We start from the raw sequence: 17,633 nt of genomic DNA on the forward strand, positions 1-17,633 counted from the left end.
AGCCATGGGCGCGGGGGTGTAGAGAGCTCTGCCTGTCACTAGCTGGCTGCCCATGCCTCGTTCCCCAACAGATCCCCCCCAACCGCTCGCTCCCCCATTCCTCCTTATGAGGAGCACACATTGGGAAGCAAAGACACCACTGCTCTCCCAAAAGGCACTTCCCCCAGGCTGTCTGTCTTGCCCCTCCAGCCTCATCACACCATTTTCTAAAATGAAATTATCTTCCTTTAGTTCCAGGTATCTATGTCTCACGTCCACCCCTTCCCTGGCCCCACCACATGACAAGCCTAAGAAATGGGTACAGCTAGAAAAAAGGCCACCCAAATTCTAGCTCATCCTGGTGCATAGATGGAATTATTTCCTCTGAAAAAGCAAAGTCTACGGTACAAATAAAAAAAATCCTGAGGCCCACAGGCTGAACTAGGCCAGACAGGTTTGTTTGTTATTTTATTTTTTTTTTTTTAATATAAAAACAGGACAAGGAGATGCTGCCTAGTTCAAAATTGGAAAAGGTGTCCAAGCAGGGTTATATCCTTTCACTTTACTTATTCAATCTGTGTCGTGAACAAATAATCTGAGAAGCTGGGCTATCTGAAGAAGAATGTGGCAATAAGATTGGAGGAAGACTCATTAACAATCTGTGATATGCTGATAACACAACCCTACCGGCTGAAAATGAAAACAACTTGAAGCACTTAACCCATCCTTCAATATGGATTACATCTGAAAGTGAAGAAAACAAAAAATGCTCACAATTGGACCAATAAACAACCAATGTCCATGAAAGCAGCAGTTAAGAAATTAAATGATGGGAAAATCTGCTCAATACACTTCTTTAAAGTTTTAAAAAGCAAAAATGTCACTTTGATAACTAAGGTGCACCTGACCCAAGCCAGGGTCTTTTCAATCACCTCATATGCATACAAACGCTGAACAATTAAAAAAAGAAGACAGAAGAACTGACATATTCGAATTGCAGTGCTGGCAAAGAATACTGAGTATACTGTGGTCTTCAAGAAGAATGAGCAAATCAATTTTAGAAGAAATACAATCGGAGTGCTCCTTAGAAGCCAGGATAACGAAACTTAGACTGCTTACTTTGCACATGTCATCAGGGAAGATCAGTGGATAAGAAAGGACGTCATACTGGTAAAGCAGAGGGCCAGCAAAAACGAGGGAAACCCTCCATCAGATGGCCTGACACAAGAGCTGCAACGATGGGCTCAAACATGCCATTAATCTTCGCGATGGTGCAGGACTGGGCAGCGTTTTCTTCTGTCATACATAAGGTCTCCATAAGTCAAAGCCAACTCAATGGCAACTAATAACGTTAGTTGCCAAGCATTTTTTAAAAATCAGAAGATTACCAATAAAAGTCCGAATTTCTGGCTTCTCTAAAGACATGCAGGAGCCAGCACACTGCACTGGGCTCTGTGCACGATGCCCAGCGAGCGGCTGGGGCTGAGGCGGTGGTGCTTGCGGGCGGTCCAGGCGCTCAGATCACAGAGCTGCACCAAGAGGCAAAAGTCGCTCTCCTGACTCCCAGTGCAGTGATTTTTCCACAATACCAAGTTGGGGAGGAAATAAAGTAGACTGAACCAAGTCTCCTCTTTCTTTTATTACAGCTTTGTTGAGATTTAATTCATATACAATTCACCAATTAAAGTACACAATTCAATGGTTTTTAATATATTCAGAGTGGTATAACCATCAACACAATCTAATTTTAGAACATTTTCACTAACCCAAAAAGAAACACTGTACCCCTTAGCCTCTGTTCCCCAACCCTGTCTCTATAGATTTGCCTATTCTAGACTTTTCATATAAATGGAATCATGTAATATGTGGCCTTTGGAGACTGGTTTCTTTCATTCAGCATAATGTTTTCAGGGTTCATCCATGTCGTGGCATGTATGAGGACTTCATTTCTCTTGACAGCTGAGTAGCACTCCATTGTAAGTATATACCATATTTTGCTTATCCATTCATTTGTTGATGAACACTTGGTCTGTTTCCAATTTTTTTTGTGAATAGTGCTGCAATGAGTATCCGTGCACACCAGTCTCCTTTTTACAATCATGAAGACAGAAGGCAAAAGCAAAGACAAGGGAGCTCAGAATTCCATCAACCGAGAGCAGGTTCTACCTGGGTCTCAGCTGCTCAATTCACCACGTTCCTCTCACCTCACCACAGAATGCTTCTAAAAAAAGAAAAACACGTTTTTTTTTCTTCTTTTTTTACAGGATGCTTCTAGCCTACGATAATTCTGCAATAGACAAAACACCTAAAAACACCTCACCTGGCTGCTCCCCACCTGAAATGTAAGTTACAACGTGAACTTGGATCCCAGAGGCTCCCCTAATTCTCTGGAGCCACACCTGGGGTGTGATGGGGACCAGGCAGAAGGTGGCAGGAGAGATTGCTCTTCCTCTCCTCAGATTTGAAAGTCAGTTCCCTGAGAGTCCAAAACTGATCTGGTTCTAAGACAGAATGTTCTCGCCAACATCTTGAAAGAGCCCTGTTGAGCAGCAATTGGTGTGGCTACTTGCGGGTGATAATAATAAAAAAAAAGCCTGCCATGTTTGCCAAGATGCCAAGTGGGCCCATACGTGCCAGCAGGCGACTGCAGATGCAGGAGCAGACCTGTAGATACAAAGGCTGGGGCAACCAGAGGCAGGATCACCTACACACCCTCTCCCTACCCGCCTACACCTACAGTCTGCCACGACCGCCTCTCCCCACCCCTCACTGAACTGGACGCAACACCAGACGTGCCTGCGTTACATCCACTTTGCCAAGGTTACAAAGTTGCTGAAGCAGTAAAGAATGGCTCTGACCCAAAAGGACACACACACACGTATTTGGGACCCTGACAACTCAAGGACATGATCCAGACAGCACAAATCCTTTCTGTCCAGTCAGTAAATACTGAGTTGGTTACTACAAATGTGAAGTTGACTGCTGCCTGTGCCGTATCAGTCCTTTCTATTTCTTTTTCCTCCTCCATCGCATCTGAATATATTTTCCAATTTGCACAAAATTTATCAATTCACCAAATTTGCGCTGAGTTCAAGTGAATGAATCCTTTCCCATACATGTAGCCAGCAGTGGGATGTACAGGAGAGCACACTGGTTTTAGAATATGGCCGGATACAAATTCCGGTTCTGTCACTTGTTAGCTGCATGGCCTCACAATCTCTCTGAGCCTTGGTTTCTTTGTTCATGAAGTGGAAATGATAACACCCATCTCGTAGTATTGTTGTGAGGGCAACATGAGATAATGTACCCAAAAAGCCAACACAGTGCCTCGTGCAGCGCTGTTCATCCAGAATCTCCGTGACAAGCAGGAAGGGTTCGATTGCCTCTTCTCTCAAGAAGACATCTCTGATCCCCCAAACCCCCACCTTTAATATCATACATCATTGTTTGGCTATGGTATTTAATTTCCACGTTTGTGTGACTCCCAACAGACTGTGAGCTCGGCCACAAAAGGGACCCTTTTACGGCTTTGTGTCCTTCACCCACAGTTCTTTGCTAAGCATCCAAGAGCCACTATGGTTACCAATGACTCAAATAGCGTAAAAGTACTTCACAAATGAGGGAAGGCCTTCAGCCATAAAAAGAGAATGAAGCCTGATACATGCTACCATGTGGGTGAACCACAAAAACATTATTCGGAGTGAAACAAGTCAGACACAAAAGGACAAATATTTAATAACCCCACTTATATGAAATTCCTAGAATAGGCAAATACATTGAAATAAGAGCTTATCAGAAGTTACCGAGGACTGGCGTCAGGGGGAAATGGGGAGTGACTGCTTAATTTCCTCTTGGGGTGATGAAAAATTTTTATAAATGGATAGTGGTGATGGCTGCACAACACGGAAAATGTAATTAATGTCACTCAATTGTAAACTTAAAAATGGCTAAAAAGGCAAATTTTTTGTTACATATATTTTACCACAGTAAGTTAAACAAAACAAAAACCCAGAAGGAAGAAGAACCCATTTCCCTCGCTTCCTCAGGCTGCAAATTGGGGGAAACAGCGGACAGGTGAAAGCTGGTCTTGGCAAGCTCACTGGGAGTGGTTAGTTACCTGCAGAGTCCTGGCCCAGCCCTGCAGAGATGCAGTAGAATGTCTAGAAGATGGTGTGGTGAGTGAGATGGGGTTAGGGTGCTGGCTGCAGAGGGGAAGAGAAACCTGAAATGACAGTCCCAAAGGTGGCAGGGCAGGGCCAAGCTGTGAAGCTGCGACACCCTCCTTCTGCACCCCGCCACCTGTGCAGTGCTCAGGGTTTTATACAACATCAAGAATTTGTCAGGAACGAGAGAGGCAAAGATCCTGGGAGCAAAGCCACCTCCTGAACTCTCTTCAACTACAAGAAACAAAACCTTGAAAAAGACAGAATCCTAAACTGTTCATACTCCAAGAGTCCTTTAAAGATCATCTAGTCCAAGCCCATTCTTTTACATACGAGTAAACAAGGACCCCAAATCCATTTCTCTGGCTGGACCATCATAGCCTATGGGACTGACAAGCCCAGAGACTGCTCCTGAAAAAGTCACGACGTGCCCAAGAGCTAAAGGAACTTCCTTCACGATGTTTGGGGACTGAGCTAAAGGTCCTTAACAAAGACCCCTACGAAATCACACAGACACCATCTGTCCTGACTATAATGAGGGCTTGGCTAAGAAGAAACAAAAACACCAAATGCTAAGAGACTGACCTGGAAGTACTGGTTACAAATCTACCCACTGTTTCTCAGTTGCAGGGACTCAGGGTCTGTTTCTCTGAGAGCAGAGATGGCTCAAGAGCATCAGACGATCTTTTCACCTACTTCCAAGAGGAAAGAGTGAGAGCAATAAGACAGGCTGCCCACATGCAGCTCAGAGACCCTCTGGTCCCCACACCTCTCCTGCTCTTGCTTCCCTTCTGGGTTCATTCTTCTCTCTGAGACACCCTTCCAGCTCGTTTGGGCTCTGATGACAACTGTACCTAAACTCGCTATCAATTCCTAAAAAAACCAAACTCGTTGTTGTCAAGTCGATTCCAACTCAAAGGGACCCTATAGGACAGAGTAGAACTGCCCCAGAGAGTTTCCAAGGAGCACCTGGTAAATTCATTTTGGTTAGCTGCCGTAGCACTTAACCACTATGCCACCAGGGTTTCCCTATCAGTCCCTAGACAACTCTAAAGTTCAAGGCAGAGCAGCAGAACTGGTCAAGTAACAGGCAACCTGTTTTACAGGGAGAAACAAGAGCAGAGGAGAGAGGCGGCAGCTCAGGTTTCCAGATCCTTCTTCATCCAACCTGAAAGCCCAGAGGCCCAGCCAAATGCCTCAGGCTTGCATTTGTCTGTGAGGCTGCCCTGAGCCCACCTCACCTCTGCTTGCATTTGGGAGATTTCTTTTCCTTTTTTGGGAAATCTGCTTCGCTTCTACACTCACCAGTACAGGGTATGTGGGTGTATCGAGAAAGAAATTTCCCAAAAAAGGAAAAGAGATTCCTAAAAGTTAGTCCCCTCTCAGAGATGCTGGGAGAGAAGGCCAATGGTCAGAAGCTGGATTAGGTCCAAAGGCCCCAGCCCCAGCAGAACCCCCTTGCTCCAGGCACGGCCAGCCGGCCCAGGAGGGTCACGTCCTCTGTGAGAGTCCACAACCGACATGGAGCCCTCTTGAGAGCCCCCTTTCCACTCCCGTGTCCACCCAAACAAAGGCGTGTGATAACCGCATCTGCTGTTCAAAGCCCTCTGGAGGATTTCTCCGTCTGCTAAGTAACCACAAAGAGCCACGACATCCCTAACTAATCCTGCTCCCAGAACATCCCGGCTTCCACCTTCTCCCTCTTCCCGTCTCACCCTCCCTCTTTCCAGGCTGGGATTTGAAATTCTGCAGTAATGCATTTACAGAGCTGGTTGGCTCAACTCAACAAATATTTACTGAAGGCTGACTGTGCTGCCAAGCCCGTGCCATACAACATGGGGAGACACCTAGAATTACAGGGCAAACAAGGGGGAAAAGTCACAATCGAGCGGGCAAGATAACATTTAAACAAATAAAAACAAATAGTGTACAAAAGTCAAATAACAACTCAAAGCAGACTTTAAGTGTTCAGGGAACAGGCCAGATCGAGTGCTACAGTTTACTACAGGCAGCAGATTCTTGCTCTGGAGGGACTGAGAAGGAGGCCGCAGGCTGAGTGAAGGCTGAAGCAGTTGTAGTTGTAGGATCTGAGCCTTCAGAGATGGATGTGGCAAGGCGCAGGACTTGGGCACGCGTGGCCGGAGACACACACAAGCAGTTTTGCTGAGTTCCAGCTACCTGATGTGCAGGGTGCCTACAGCCAATCTCCAGACCAGGGATAGGTATGGCCCCATTCCATGCTGCTGCTAACCTCCAGACCAGGAGCAGGCATGACCCCATTCCACGCTACTGATGACCTTCAGACCAGGGGTAGGCATGACCCCATTCCACACTGCTGCTGATCTCAAAGCCAGCAGGCAAAAACCTGCTCCACCATCCTCCTCCCTCATGCCCAAGAGAGCTGGCAGGTGATTCCTTCCATGTCCTTTACGAATGGAGTTAACTGAAACTCAAATTCATGTTTTAATTTAAAAATAAACACTGACCAAATCACTCTGGGTTTCTCCCCCTCAGCACTGGTGACATTTGGGGCCAGTAAGTCTCTGCTGTGGAGGCTGTTACATGAAATGTAGAACATCTAGCAATGCCCCCTCGCCCCTGCCGGTGACAACCAATGCTACACCTCCAGATGCTGCCCCATGGCCCTTGGGCTCTAGTCCGTGTCCTCAGAGAACACTCCAGCATCACTGAAGTCAGCCCACCTATGGCCTGTGAAAAATGGTGTGTAGTCATCAGACTCCGTCCAACTTCATGAGGGGGAGGAGAGAGAATCAAGATCATCAGCCCAAGGCTGATTCCTATGAGGCGGAGGTCAGACATGCCTCCTTCTCTCCAACCTTTTTACCAATTCTGATATCAGCTATCCCTCCCGTGGCACTCTCTAGTTCTCTGTTGGGTTTCATAATTTGTTGCAATGGCCACACAGAACTCACAGACTATACTCACAGTTATGAGGTTTATTAGGGAAGTAACAGGTTACAATTCAGGATCAGGAACACCTCAGGATACAGTTCTTCCATCAGCTTCTTTTCAGCCATGCCCGCAGGCAGACCTCTCCACTGGTCCCTTGGCCTGGTCTCTGCCCTATTCAGGCAAGTGTTACAAAGCTCTGCCAGTAAGAACCTGGAGGCACCCCACTTCATGAGCAAGCCTTCTGCCCGAAGGTGCTCAGCTCTCTCGCTCCTGTAGATTGGCACACTTACTGTAGCCACCTCATTCTGTGGGTCAGCAAAGTCCACTGTGTTGTCTCATGCAAGTCTTCTGGTTCTGCTGCCACTGCTTCTCTGCCGCACCGTCCCACGCTGTCTCCAGTGCTACGGCTCTCTATCTCCTGGGTCTAGGACATTCTCAGTGCAGGGACCCTGGGTCCAAAAGACACACTCCACGCCTGGCTCTTCTTCTTGATGATAGTGAGGTCCCCCTTCTCTGCCTCTGGGATTGGGTCCCTTTAAGCCTAGTGGGATGGCAAAACTGACCAATCCCCTCATCAGGGTTCCATGTAACTTATTTGGATGGCCCCACCCCCCAAGGGTTCTGTACATCTTATCTGCATTACTAGCACCTTATTTGCATAATCCCACCCATTTTGTGGGAATCAAAATATGGCTACCTACTGCCATCGATGGCTAGAAGGGCCATATTAGGTAATTCACTGCGCCGCACTCTGCCTGGAAAGATGTTCTCCTGCTCTGGCCCAGGCCTGGGCTCCACTGGCCTAATCAGCACAGGGGTCCTGGCTGAAGAGAGGATGAGTACCACACTATAGCTCTGGGACTCTAGACTGTTGGCTTGTCTGGAACAGCTTCAATTAGCAAGCCCTGGTGTGAACTGTTGCGCTTAGAGAGGCTCTAGTCCTCACTCACATGCAGTCTCCACAGTCACGCCACATGGGCTGGCCACTGGGGTGGAAATCTGCCTGCCCTCAGCCTAGCCTCGCCCCAAGGGCAGCCCTGACTGGTTCAGGGAGCAACTTCCACCCATAGGGACTTCCTGATACAACAGGGAAACCCCTTGTAAGCCTTTCCACTTGACTGCCACTGCTCTTTTGCACTCATGGAAATAATGCTATGTTATTCCCCAGAGGTTCAGGGAATATGCACTGCCCACCGCGGGGGTGGAACACCACCTTCAGCCCCAAGGTCATCTGCCAGAAAGTGGGTCACACCAGACTTGCAACTCTGGGCTCCCCCTGGCCCATCTTCAGTCCAAGTTTTCCTAGCGCTTCTTTCCCTGCATTGCTGTCATGCCCCATCTCTCAGCCCTAGAGCCACATGAAATATTATCCAGCCACCATCCAGGTTGCTGTGAGACAATATATCTATAAGGTGTCAGTCCCTGTGGCTTGGTCTCAATTACTGAGCGGTTCTCAGAGGCAGTGTGTGCTCTGCGTTGGTGCCAAAACCATGGCGCCCCCAGCGGCTACCCTCTTGGTGCTCGTGCAATTGAGCCAAAGGAAATTATGGATTCTACTGGACCTATACAGAAAGATTTCCTGACTGAAATAATCGGTCACCAAGGAAAGTTCAGAGAGCTTGTTTTGGGGACAGCTCATGGACCCACCCCGGCCCCGATGTAATCCAGTGACCTCCCCCTGCAAGGCTCCTTCTAGACTATTTACTGCTGGATTTAAGAAAGAGCCAGATAGGCTCAGGGGGAGAGTAAACCTCAAAGCTCTGAGGAGTCTAGCACCCATTCTGGGGCTAAGGCCTACCTGACGAGTCTGTCCTCCAGGTTGCTTCCTTTCCCCCAGGGCAAAGCCAGGGGTCATTTCCCTGCTCCTCACCTCTAATGAATTCCACCACCCCTTCAGTACATACTTCCAATGTGGTCACTTCCAAACTACTCTGGATTGCAGATATTTCCATTGCAAACACCCTTTGTGGCTCATTCACTGTGTGCAAATATGCTCACCAGAAAAAATGAGAAGGAAAAAGAACTGTTTCTAAGGAGGAATCAATGAAGTTAGAGTTAATACAAAACTAAGGATTCACAGCTTTAATTCAACCCAAAAACAGAAGTAGAGAAAGTACCACATCACAGAGATTACAACTTGTTTGTGAAAATGGGCCCATTTATGGCCTTACATGTATGAGCTATAACGACCGCCCTAAAGCCCGGTGTCCAGATGGGCCAGAAGGTCCTGGGAAAGCACAGCAACCTCCTGCTCACACCTCCAGAACCCTGCTCTCACCTGTGCAGCACAGAAACGAGCCCCAGATGGGATGGGGTCAACCTACTGTACGCGGTACAACTAGACTTCCCAGGACAGTCCCGATTTGAAGATGCTGCACTCCTGCTGCCACGAACCACCAAGGCATCCCAGAACTGTCAGTACTCCGGCATCCAGACAACATGTCCCAAACTGCCTCTCATGCTGGACTCGGCACAAACTCTGTATCAGACCACAGTTTTCATTTCAGAGGAAGAAAATATCAATACAAGGAGAGGAGGCACAACGGGTCGACGTGACTGGACTAGATCCAGGCGTCACCGCAGTGACGTTCACGCATGCGCATGTGCACACGCGCACACACAGACGTATGCACACTCATGTATACACTCACAATCATGCACATGCATACACACACATGCATGCACATTCACACATATTCACAAGCGCACACGTACACGCGCATGGACACAAACACTTTCACACACATATACACTCAAATGAAAGAGGAAAAGGTGGTCAAACCTTCCGTCTTCACCACTTTATCAAGCTTGGAGCTGAGTCATAACTTAGATCAGATAAAAAACCATGAGATTAAGAAAATCCGGAACATTCCACCTAGTTGGTTTTCAGTGTTGCCTCTGGAGCAACAGGTGCAAACACACGTCGAGCCCAGCAAACAGGTAGGATAGCAGGTCAGTGGTAGCGCAGGGAGGAACCCGTACCCCTCCAGCTCAGTGCCCAGAGGAACAACGATTCCACGACCAAGAGGCCTCTGAGCTCAGCTAAAAACTAAGCCAAGATCACACTATATAAGTAAAACTAATCATATGAACGGGAATTAAGCAGCAACTCTGGGACTACAGCACACAAATGCCTGTATGCTCTCTCTCTCACACACACACACATGCACACTTGCACACACACGAGGGCCAGCCCAAGCCCCTACACTCAAGAGGGCCATGGAAGTCCCCCAGCCTACTGCAACATATCAAAGACCCAAAGGGAACAAAACACTTCTTCACTGTAGACCTATAGAGTGTAACCCTGACTTTTTTCTAATTGGAAGTGCTCTGGCTCAGTCCAAACTCTTACCAGCCTTGAGCAAAAGTGATTTCCTCCCTCAATACTTACTTTTGCACATAACCCCTGAAGAAGGTGCCTCAAAACAAAGGCCTGGGTTTGAACGGCCATCTCCACGGTGGCCATGAATTCTTCAAAACATTCCAGACTCCCAGACAGACGGCCAAGCACGAGCACGCAGTTGCTGTGCTCATCCATGACACTTGTGTGACCACCATGAGAGACAGGGCACTTACCATCTCGTCCAGGGCGTAGCGCAGGAGGCCATGCTCATAGAGGATAAAGAACCTCCGCTGCCATTTCTGGAATGGAGCACAGGGTGCATGGTTAAGAGGACTCTGGTCCCAGATCTTGGCCTGCTAAGTCCCCATGGCTGACTAACCCGTGTCTAAGGGACGCTGGCTGACAGCTTCCATTTCTGGGACAGGTGGCAGGAAAAGAGGGACCCAAAGCATAAGAACTGTGACTTGTTGGCCAAGATTGGGCCAGCAGGAGGGGCCAATTACCCACTGTGTTTCCACATGTGTTATCCAGATTTAACAAGAAGCGCTTTTTTAATTTGTAAGCTCCTTAGGAGCAAACACGATCAATGCCTCAGTAGTCTTTTTGTATTCCTGATGGTACACAGTGGAGTCCCTTGGTGGTGCAAGCAGTTATGCACTCGGCTACTAACCAAAAGGTTGGCAGTTCAAACCCACCCACCTGGGAAGAAAGGTCTGGCAATCTGCTTCCAAAGGTCACAGCCACTGAAAACCCTGTGAAACACAGTTCTACTATGCAGCTATGGGGTTGCCAAGAGTGGGAGTTGACTTGATGGCAAATAGTTTTTCTGATACCTGGCAGAGCTTATCATATAATATGTACCAATATATATTTGATGAAATATCTGACATGATTATGGAATAAGTCAAGGCACTAATTCAGCTCTTCTAAAAAATCTGGGAAACCGCTATAAAGAGAGGGTCCTAAAGATCGATGATCTTGAGAGATCTCCACAGGTGGTGGCACACTGGAGGCAACATTACACCCAGGCTCCAGAGCTCACCGAGAACAAAGAGGCCAACAAACATCAAACTGAGGAGGAGCAGGGCCAGTGGAGACCGACCCCAATAACCAGGGCCCGAGAGCACCCCTGCTGCCTATACTCTATATCCAACACCATGTCATGGAAGAATGCCAACTGTGTGGTCACATGCTGGAATCAAATGGACTACAAAACCATACATCTTCCTTTCTGTGAGAGAAGGGCCCAACTATAACGTGAGAGTGCTGGTCTAAATCGATGACTGACAAGCACAGCTCCTGAAATCCCAGCAGTCAGAATGACGACCCAGGACATATTTTCAATATTTCAAAAAGGCCAACAAAATACATAATTTTACTGGCAATAAGGCCACAAGAACCAACTAAAATATCATTTCTCTTTGCTTTGGGCCAGAATTCCATCTTTTATAATAATGATTTTCTCCACAGAAGCTGAAAATGGCAATTCAGTCAGACATTAATGTAAGGTAGAAAAATGTGTTTCTCCCTGGCAGCTGCAGTCTGAGGGAAGCACACAGTCGTTCTTGTTCTCCCCCTACCTGGGTGGCACAAGTGGGACCGTTCACAGGACCTGCAGAGAGAACCCGCTGGAGAGCTGCTTCCAAGCAGGTGTCCAGGGAGAGGCTGCTGGAAGCCTTTCCGAGAAGCATTTCCAAGGCTCTTATGTGTTGTTTGAAATAAAAACCCATTTCAGAAGGAATCCCAAAGACCATAGACACAATGCAAGGTCTGTGGGCTAGACTATGCAGCACCACCACCCCACCTCGAGAGTGACACTCAGGCTGGTGGGAGCAACAGAAGCACTGGAGGGAACAGAGCACAGGAAAGGAGCAGAGCTGGGGCACTGTGGGGGGTGTGCAGCAGACCCTAGAAGAAAGTGCATGAGAACAAGAAGGCAGGTTCTGAGATGGAGCCAAAGAACCCCAAAAAGGCTTCCTGGCAAAAGAACAGACCACAGATTGGTCAGGTGCTATGCTGGTTTCACCACTCAGACCTGACTGCTCCCAGCAGCCTGTTCCAGGCAGGGCCCCTGCCCTAGGGCTACCCCGGAGAAATGGGGCTCCCATGCTCCTCCTCAGAGACAGTCTGCGTTAGGGGAAAACGCAAAGTCTAGAGAGGGAGAGAAAGGACACCCCTTCTTTCAAGAGTGCAGAGGCCTGGCTAGGGAGGGAGCAGGGGGCAGGGCCTGGGCACTGAAAGTGGGAGGAATTAGCACAATGAAAATATTTTACAAATGGCCCTTTGCCTTTTCCAGGTAACTATTTCCAGGGTCAAGCTGGCCCACAAACAGGTGACACCCATGTGAAGCCATCTCATTTAGGCCTATGTGTAACTACACAGAACTGAGACTTTTTCTGTGGGACCTACAGGTTTGGCATATTGGGCGGGGAGGGTGGCGGGGCTGCTGATCTGGTCATCCAGGATCCATTTTTCAACCCCCATCACCCTCTTCTGTTCTGCCCGTTGCCTCTTAGATGGGACCCTTTCTCTGCCTTCCCCCACCCCCAAATCTTCACACCCCAATAATTCCCTCTGGTGCCCATACCCGAGACCGATGCACTGGGTTGTCAAAGTCAGTCCCATCCGGAGCCAGGAGCAGCCAGCCACCGTAGATGGGTTTTGCCTGGAGAAGAAAAAAGGGGGGCAGGTTATTAGTGGCCTTGGACTAGAGAGAAAGATGGCAGGTTCACTGAAAACAGAAGTTACTTCTGCTTGGCAGCCCCAAAGCACCTCATGCCCCAGCCACAGGCTTGAGTCTCCAGGAAGACTGGGAGCAGGAGGCTTGTAGGGGTTCTGCAGCATCTGGTGTGTAGCCGCACCCCTTTTAGGTAGAGGGGAATGCACAGCCCTGCAGGAGTCTGAAAAACTGGACTATAGTAACCCCTAAGAAGGAAGCTGCCTCCCTGGAGGTTCTGATCGGGAAAAATGGCATTTTACTCAATGAATGCTTGAATGCCAATGTGTCCCAGACACTGTGCTAGGTACAAGGTATTGCACATGAATGACAGTCAAAAGCCCTCACTGCGATAACTCAAAACAGGCTCTGGGAGAAGAGACACTGCTTTAACGATCAGAGCTAGCATTTGCCAAAAAATCATCAACTGCTTGACCAGCTGTGTGAATGTACACAGGAAAACTGAGCTTCAATGCTCGCATCTGTGAAATGGGGATGGCAGTCATTACATCTACAACTTATGAAGTCTGTGAGGGCGGATGAGACAGTGCGTGTAAAAACAGCACAAGAATGTCAAATGGTGCAGTCACTTTGAAAACAGTCTGGCAGTGCCTCAAACAGTTAAACATGGATTTACCATATGACCCAGCAATGCCACTCCTGGGTGTATACCCAAGAGAATTTAAAACTTACGCCCACATAAAAATTTGTACATGAATGTTCACAGCAGCTTTATTCATAACAGTCAATAAGTGGAAATAGCCCTAACTTCCATTAATGGCTAAATGGATAAACAAAATGTGGTATACACATGCAACGGAATACTATTTAATAATAAAAAGGAATGAAGTACTGATAGATGCCAAAACATGAATGAACCTTGAAACGCTACGCTAAGTGAAAGAAGTCAGACACAAAAGCCTACCTACTGTATGACTGAAATGTCCAGAGCAGCAAATTTATACAGACAGAAAATAGATTAGTGGTGGCCAGAGGTGGGAGTGTGGTAATGGAGGTACGGGAGGATGACAGCTAAAGGGTACGGGGTTTCTTTTGGGGGTGATAAAAATGTCCTAAAATCAATCGTGTTGATGGATGCACAACTCCGAATATACTAAAAACCACTGAATTGTGCACTTTTAATGGGTGGATTGTATGGTGTATGAATTGTACCTCAACAAAGCTGTTACTAAAAAAAGAAAGGAATAAAATACTGATACATGCTACAACATGGATGAACCTCAAAAACACTAAGCTGAGTAAAAGAACTCAGTCACGAAAGGCCATATTTGTTCCTATTTATATGAAACGTCTAGAACAGGCAAATCCACAGAGACAGAAAGTAGAGTAATGGCTGCCATGAGCTGGGGGAAGTGGGGAACAGGGAGTGAGTGTTAGCAGAGACAGGGCTTCCCTTTGGAAAGGAATGAAAATGTTCTGGAATTGGACAGTGGTAAGGAGCCCGATGGGGCAGTTTTACTCTGTCCTATAGGGTTGCTATGAGTCAGAACTGACTAGACGGCAACAGTTTTTTTTGTTTTTTTTTTTTAAGGAGGCTGAGTGGCACAAGCGGTTTGCTAACCCCAAAGGCTGGCAGTTTGAACCCACCCAGCAGCTCCAAGGAAGAAGGGCCTGGTAATCTGCTTCTGTTAAGACTGTAGCCTAGAAAACCCTACGCAGCACTACCAGTCTGTAACACAGGGGGTCACCATGAGTCAGGGGCCGACTGGACGGCCGCCGACAACAACGACGGCTACAGGGGCGTCCCTGGGCGGAGCGAACAGTGAAATGCTCCCCTACGAAGTGAAAATCTGGCGGTTCACACCCACCCAGAGGTGTCTCAGAAGAAAGTCTTCATCATCTGCTTCTGAAAGGTCACAGCTTTGAACAGCCTAGGGAGTGGTTTGGCTCTGCACACACGGGGTCACCATGAGTTCGAATCAACTTGACAGCAACTGCTTTGGTTTTTTTGGGTTTAATGGCTGCACAACCCTGTGGGTATACTAAAAACCACTGAGTTACACGCTTTTAAAAGGGAAAGTTTTATGGTTTGTTGATTACATCTCAATAAAAAAAAAATTGTATGAGGGGAAAAAAGAAAAAAAAATCAGCATGGTGCCTGGCCCATAAATGCTCAAAAGACATTGCCTGGTGTTGCAATGGTTAAAGCGCTCATTGCTAAATCGAAAGATCAGCAGTTCAAAACTGTCAGCCACTTTGCAGGAGAAAAGACCTAGTGATCTGCTCGCATAAAGATTTCAGCATAGGAACCCTATGGGACAGTTCTACTTTGTCCTACAGGGTGGCTGTGAGTTGAATCAACTTGATGGCACACAACATTACTATTTTTTTTACTATCAAAGGAGCCTTCTCCTAGTGCCTCCATAGTAGGAGCTCAGCATGAGTTAGAAGATACAGACACTCTGGTTCTGTCCCCCTTTTCAGCCACACCCAGCTGATGAGAAGGGGCTGGAAAAGGAAAAACCCCAGGACAAGTTACCCACCACCCTTTAGAGGGCGTTAATACAAATTAAAACCCATACCACCTGACTGCCGCTTAGAAACCCAGGCTGACCTGTGGTAAGTCTTAGGAACCCTCATAAGAACTGTTTTTATTCAACACTCAAAACTGGAAGGCCCTGTTGCACTACCTCATTATATAGCTATGCAATCTGCAAACCAGACAGGGAAGGTCACTTGCCAGAGGTTACACAGCATCTAGGTGAGCCAAGAACTCTCTTGTCTTGGCTTCTTAAGGGTCCTCAAGGCCCACAGTACAGCACTAGTTTTTCACATGACGAGAGGAGGCAAGAAGGGCCGCCAGCAAGGGTTAGGGAGCAGCCAAAGCAAAGAGTGGTAAGCAACTACACTGAGAGGGGGGACAGGCTGGGAGACAGGAGAGCCAGACAGGAGGGAGGTGACACCCTTCAGTGGCATTCACCAAGGCGAAGTGATGAAGAAACAAAATCCATTAGCTGTTGCCTCGAGCTGGCAGGGAAAGGGGAAAGGGAAGTGACGGCTAAGGGCTACAGGGGTTTCTTTTGGGGAGGGTTGAAAATGTTCTAAAATTGACTGTGATGATGGTTGTACAACTCAAGGCCTCTGTCAGGCAGTGGGAAAGCAAAGGTAAGTAAGAAGCTGGCCCTACCTTCATGGGCTCCCAGCCAGTCCTCCTCCCAAACCTAAAGAATCCAAGTATCTGGGGGTGGAGCCCAGGGTCAGTGTCTAAGTTCTCAGGTGTCTGCCCCAGCCAGATTTGGGAATCTCTATTCAGAGAGGCAGGGACAACTGTCACAAAGGGCAGCAGCCCAACCTGTTGATTGGTAGGAAGGAGCTGGAATCTGCTGGACACAGAGGACAGGGGAGCAACAGAAGCCAGCAGGAGGCTGTTGGGACAGAACTGATGACGCAGTCAGACCTGGCTACACAGATGGGACGAAAGCTTCTACAACGGTCTACCTGGCACCTGCACCTGTTGACACTGCAGCACCTTCAGCTTCCACACCATACCTCTAGAGACAGGAACATGCATGTGGCTTGCCACGAGGCCTGAGCAAACTGGTGGAGCAGTGGAAGAAGGAAAGGTGTCTCCCTGAGAAAGCAGTATGATCAGGAACCTCGGGGGTACAGCGGACAGTCTGGATAAAGGCATCCACTAAGGCCAAGGTCAGAAGCAAGAATGACTGCGTTTGTAGAGGCTGGTGAGAAGCTCATGCTGCTTCCCTGCTTACAACCCTTCAACACCTCTTAAGGATAAAATCCAAACTCTGTACCCTGTTCTGCAAGCCCAGAAAGCCAAGCACTTCTGCTATTCTCCTGCCTCATCTTCCACCATTCTGCCTGCTTGCTCCCCAGCCACAGGCCAGCCACACAGGCCTCCTCTGGGTTCCCTCCAGCTGGGGGTCTTTGAGACTGTGGTTTCCTCAGTTTCTCCCAGCCTCTCCACCTGGCCATTCCCACCCATCCACCAAGGCTCCAGTAAAATGTCCCTTCCTCAAAGGCACCCATCCTGACTGCCCCAGACCAATCCTAGCCCCATCTTATACTCTCTGTAGATACCAGTGAGTCTCCTCTAGGAAGCTTATGGTAATTATACATGTTCAAAATTAATTTATAATTATCACCCCATTGTATAATGACAATGCATAGTGACTGTCCCCAGACAGAGCCTTTGCTCCACCAAGGCAGAAGTCTGTCCAGGTTGCAGCTGTGTCCGTAGCACTGGACTGGTACCCTGCTCAAGGCAGGTGTGCAGAAGGAAGGGAGGCCACAACTCGCCTGAGCTCGCACCTGGGAGTGGAAGTGCCTTTGCCCTGCTTCTTCTCTTCAGTGGCCTACAGTCCATTCTGCCGTCTGAGTCATCCCACAGAGCTGGGAAGGCTTCCCAGAGGGAGCGCTGCTGCTTCTCCCACAACCTCTCTTCCTCTGGTTTCCAATTCTGATGGTCTAAAAATGCCAAGTCCCTCCCCACCACAGTAGGCACAACTGTATCTGTAAGTCTAGAACTGCCCATATGCAC

General features: G+C 48.0%; 1 protein-coding gene across 12 annotated transcripts in view; it reads right to left on the reverse strand.

The window, feature by feature from the left end:
- Window positions 1–17,633, reverse strand: part of MPRIP (myosin phosphatase Rho interacting protein) — a 211,661-nt gene that overhangs the window by 143,602 nt on the left and 50,426 nt on the right. For all 12 annotated transcript variants that reach the window (XM_049874770.1, XM_049874771.1, XM_049874762.1 and 9 more), the window contains exons 2-3: window positions 12,986–13,063; window positions 10,632–10,697 (exon numbers count right to left, since the gene is read on the reverse strand). In XM_049874770.1, coding sequence (XP_049730727.1) covers window positions 10,632–10,697; window positions 12,986–13,063 — 144 coding nt within the window. The remainder of the gene's footprint in view (window positions 1–10,631; window positions 10,698–12,985; window positions 13,064–17,633) is intronic.

Source organism: Elephas maximus, chromosome 2 (genome assembly GCF_024166365.1).
Source record: "Elephas maximus indicus isolate mEleMax1 chromosome 2, mEleMax1 primary haplotype, whole genome shotgun sequence".
Taxonomy (NCBI): Eukaryota; Metazoa; Chordata; class Mammalia; order Proboscidea; family Elephantidae; genus Elephas; species Elephas maximus.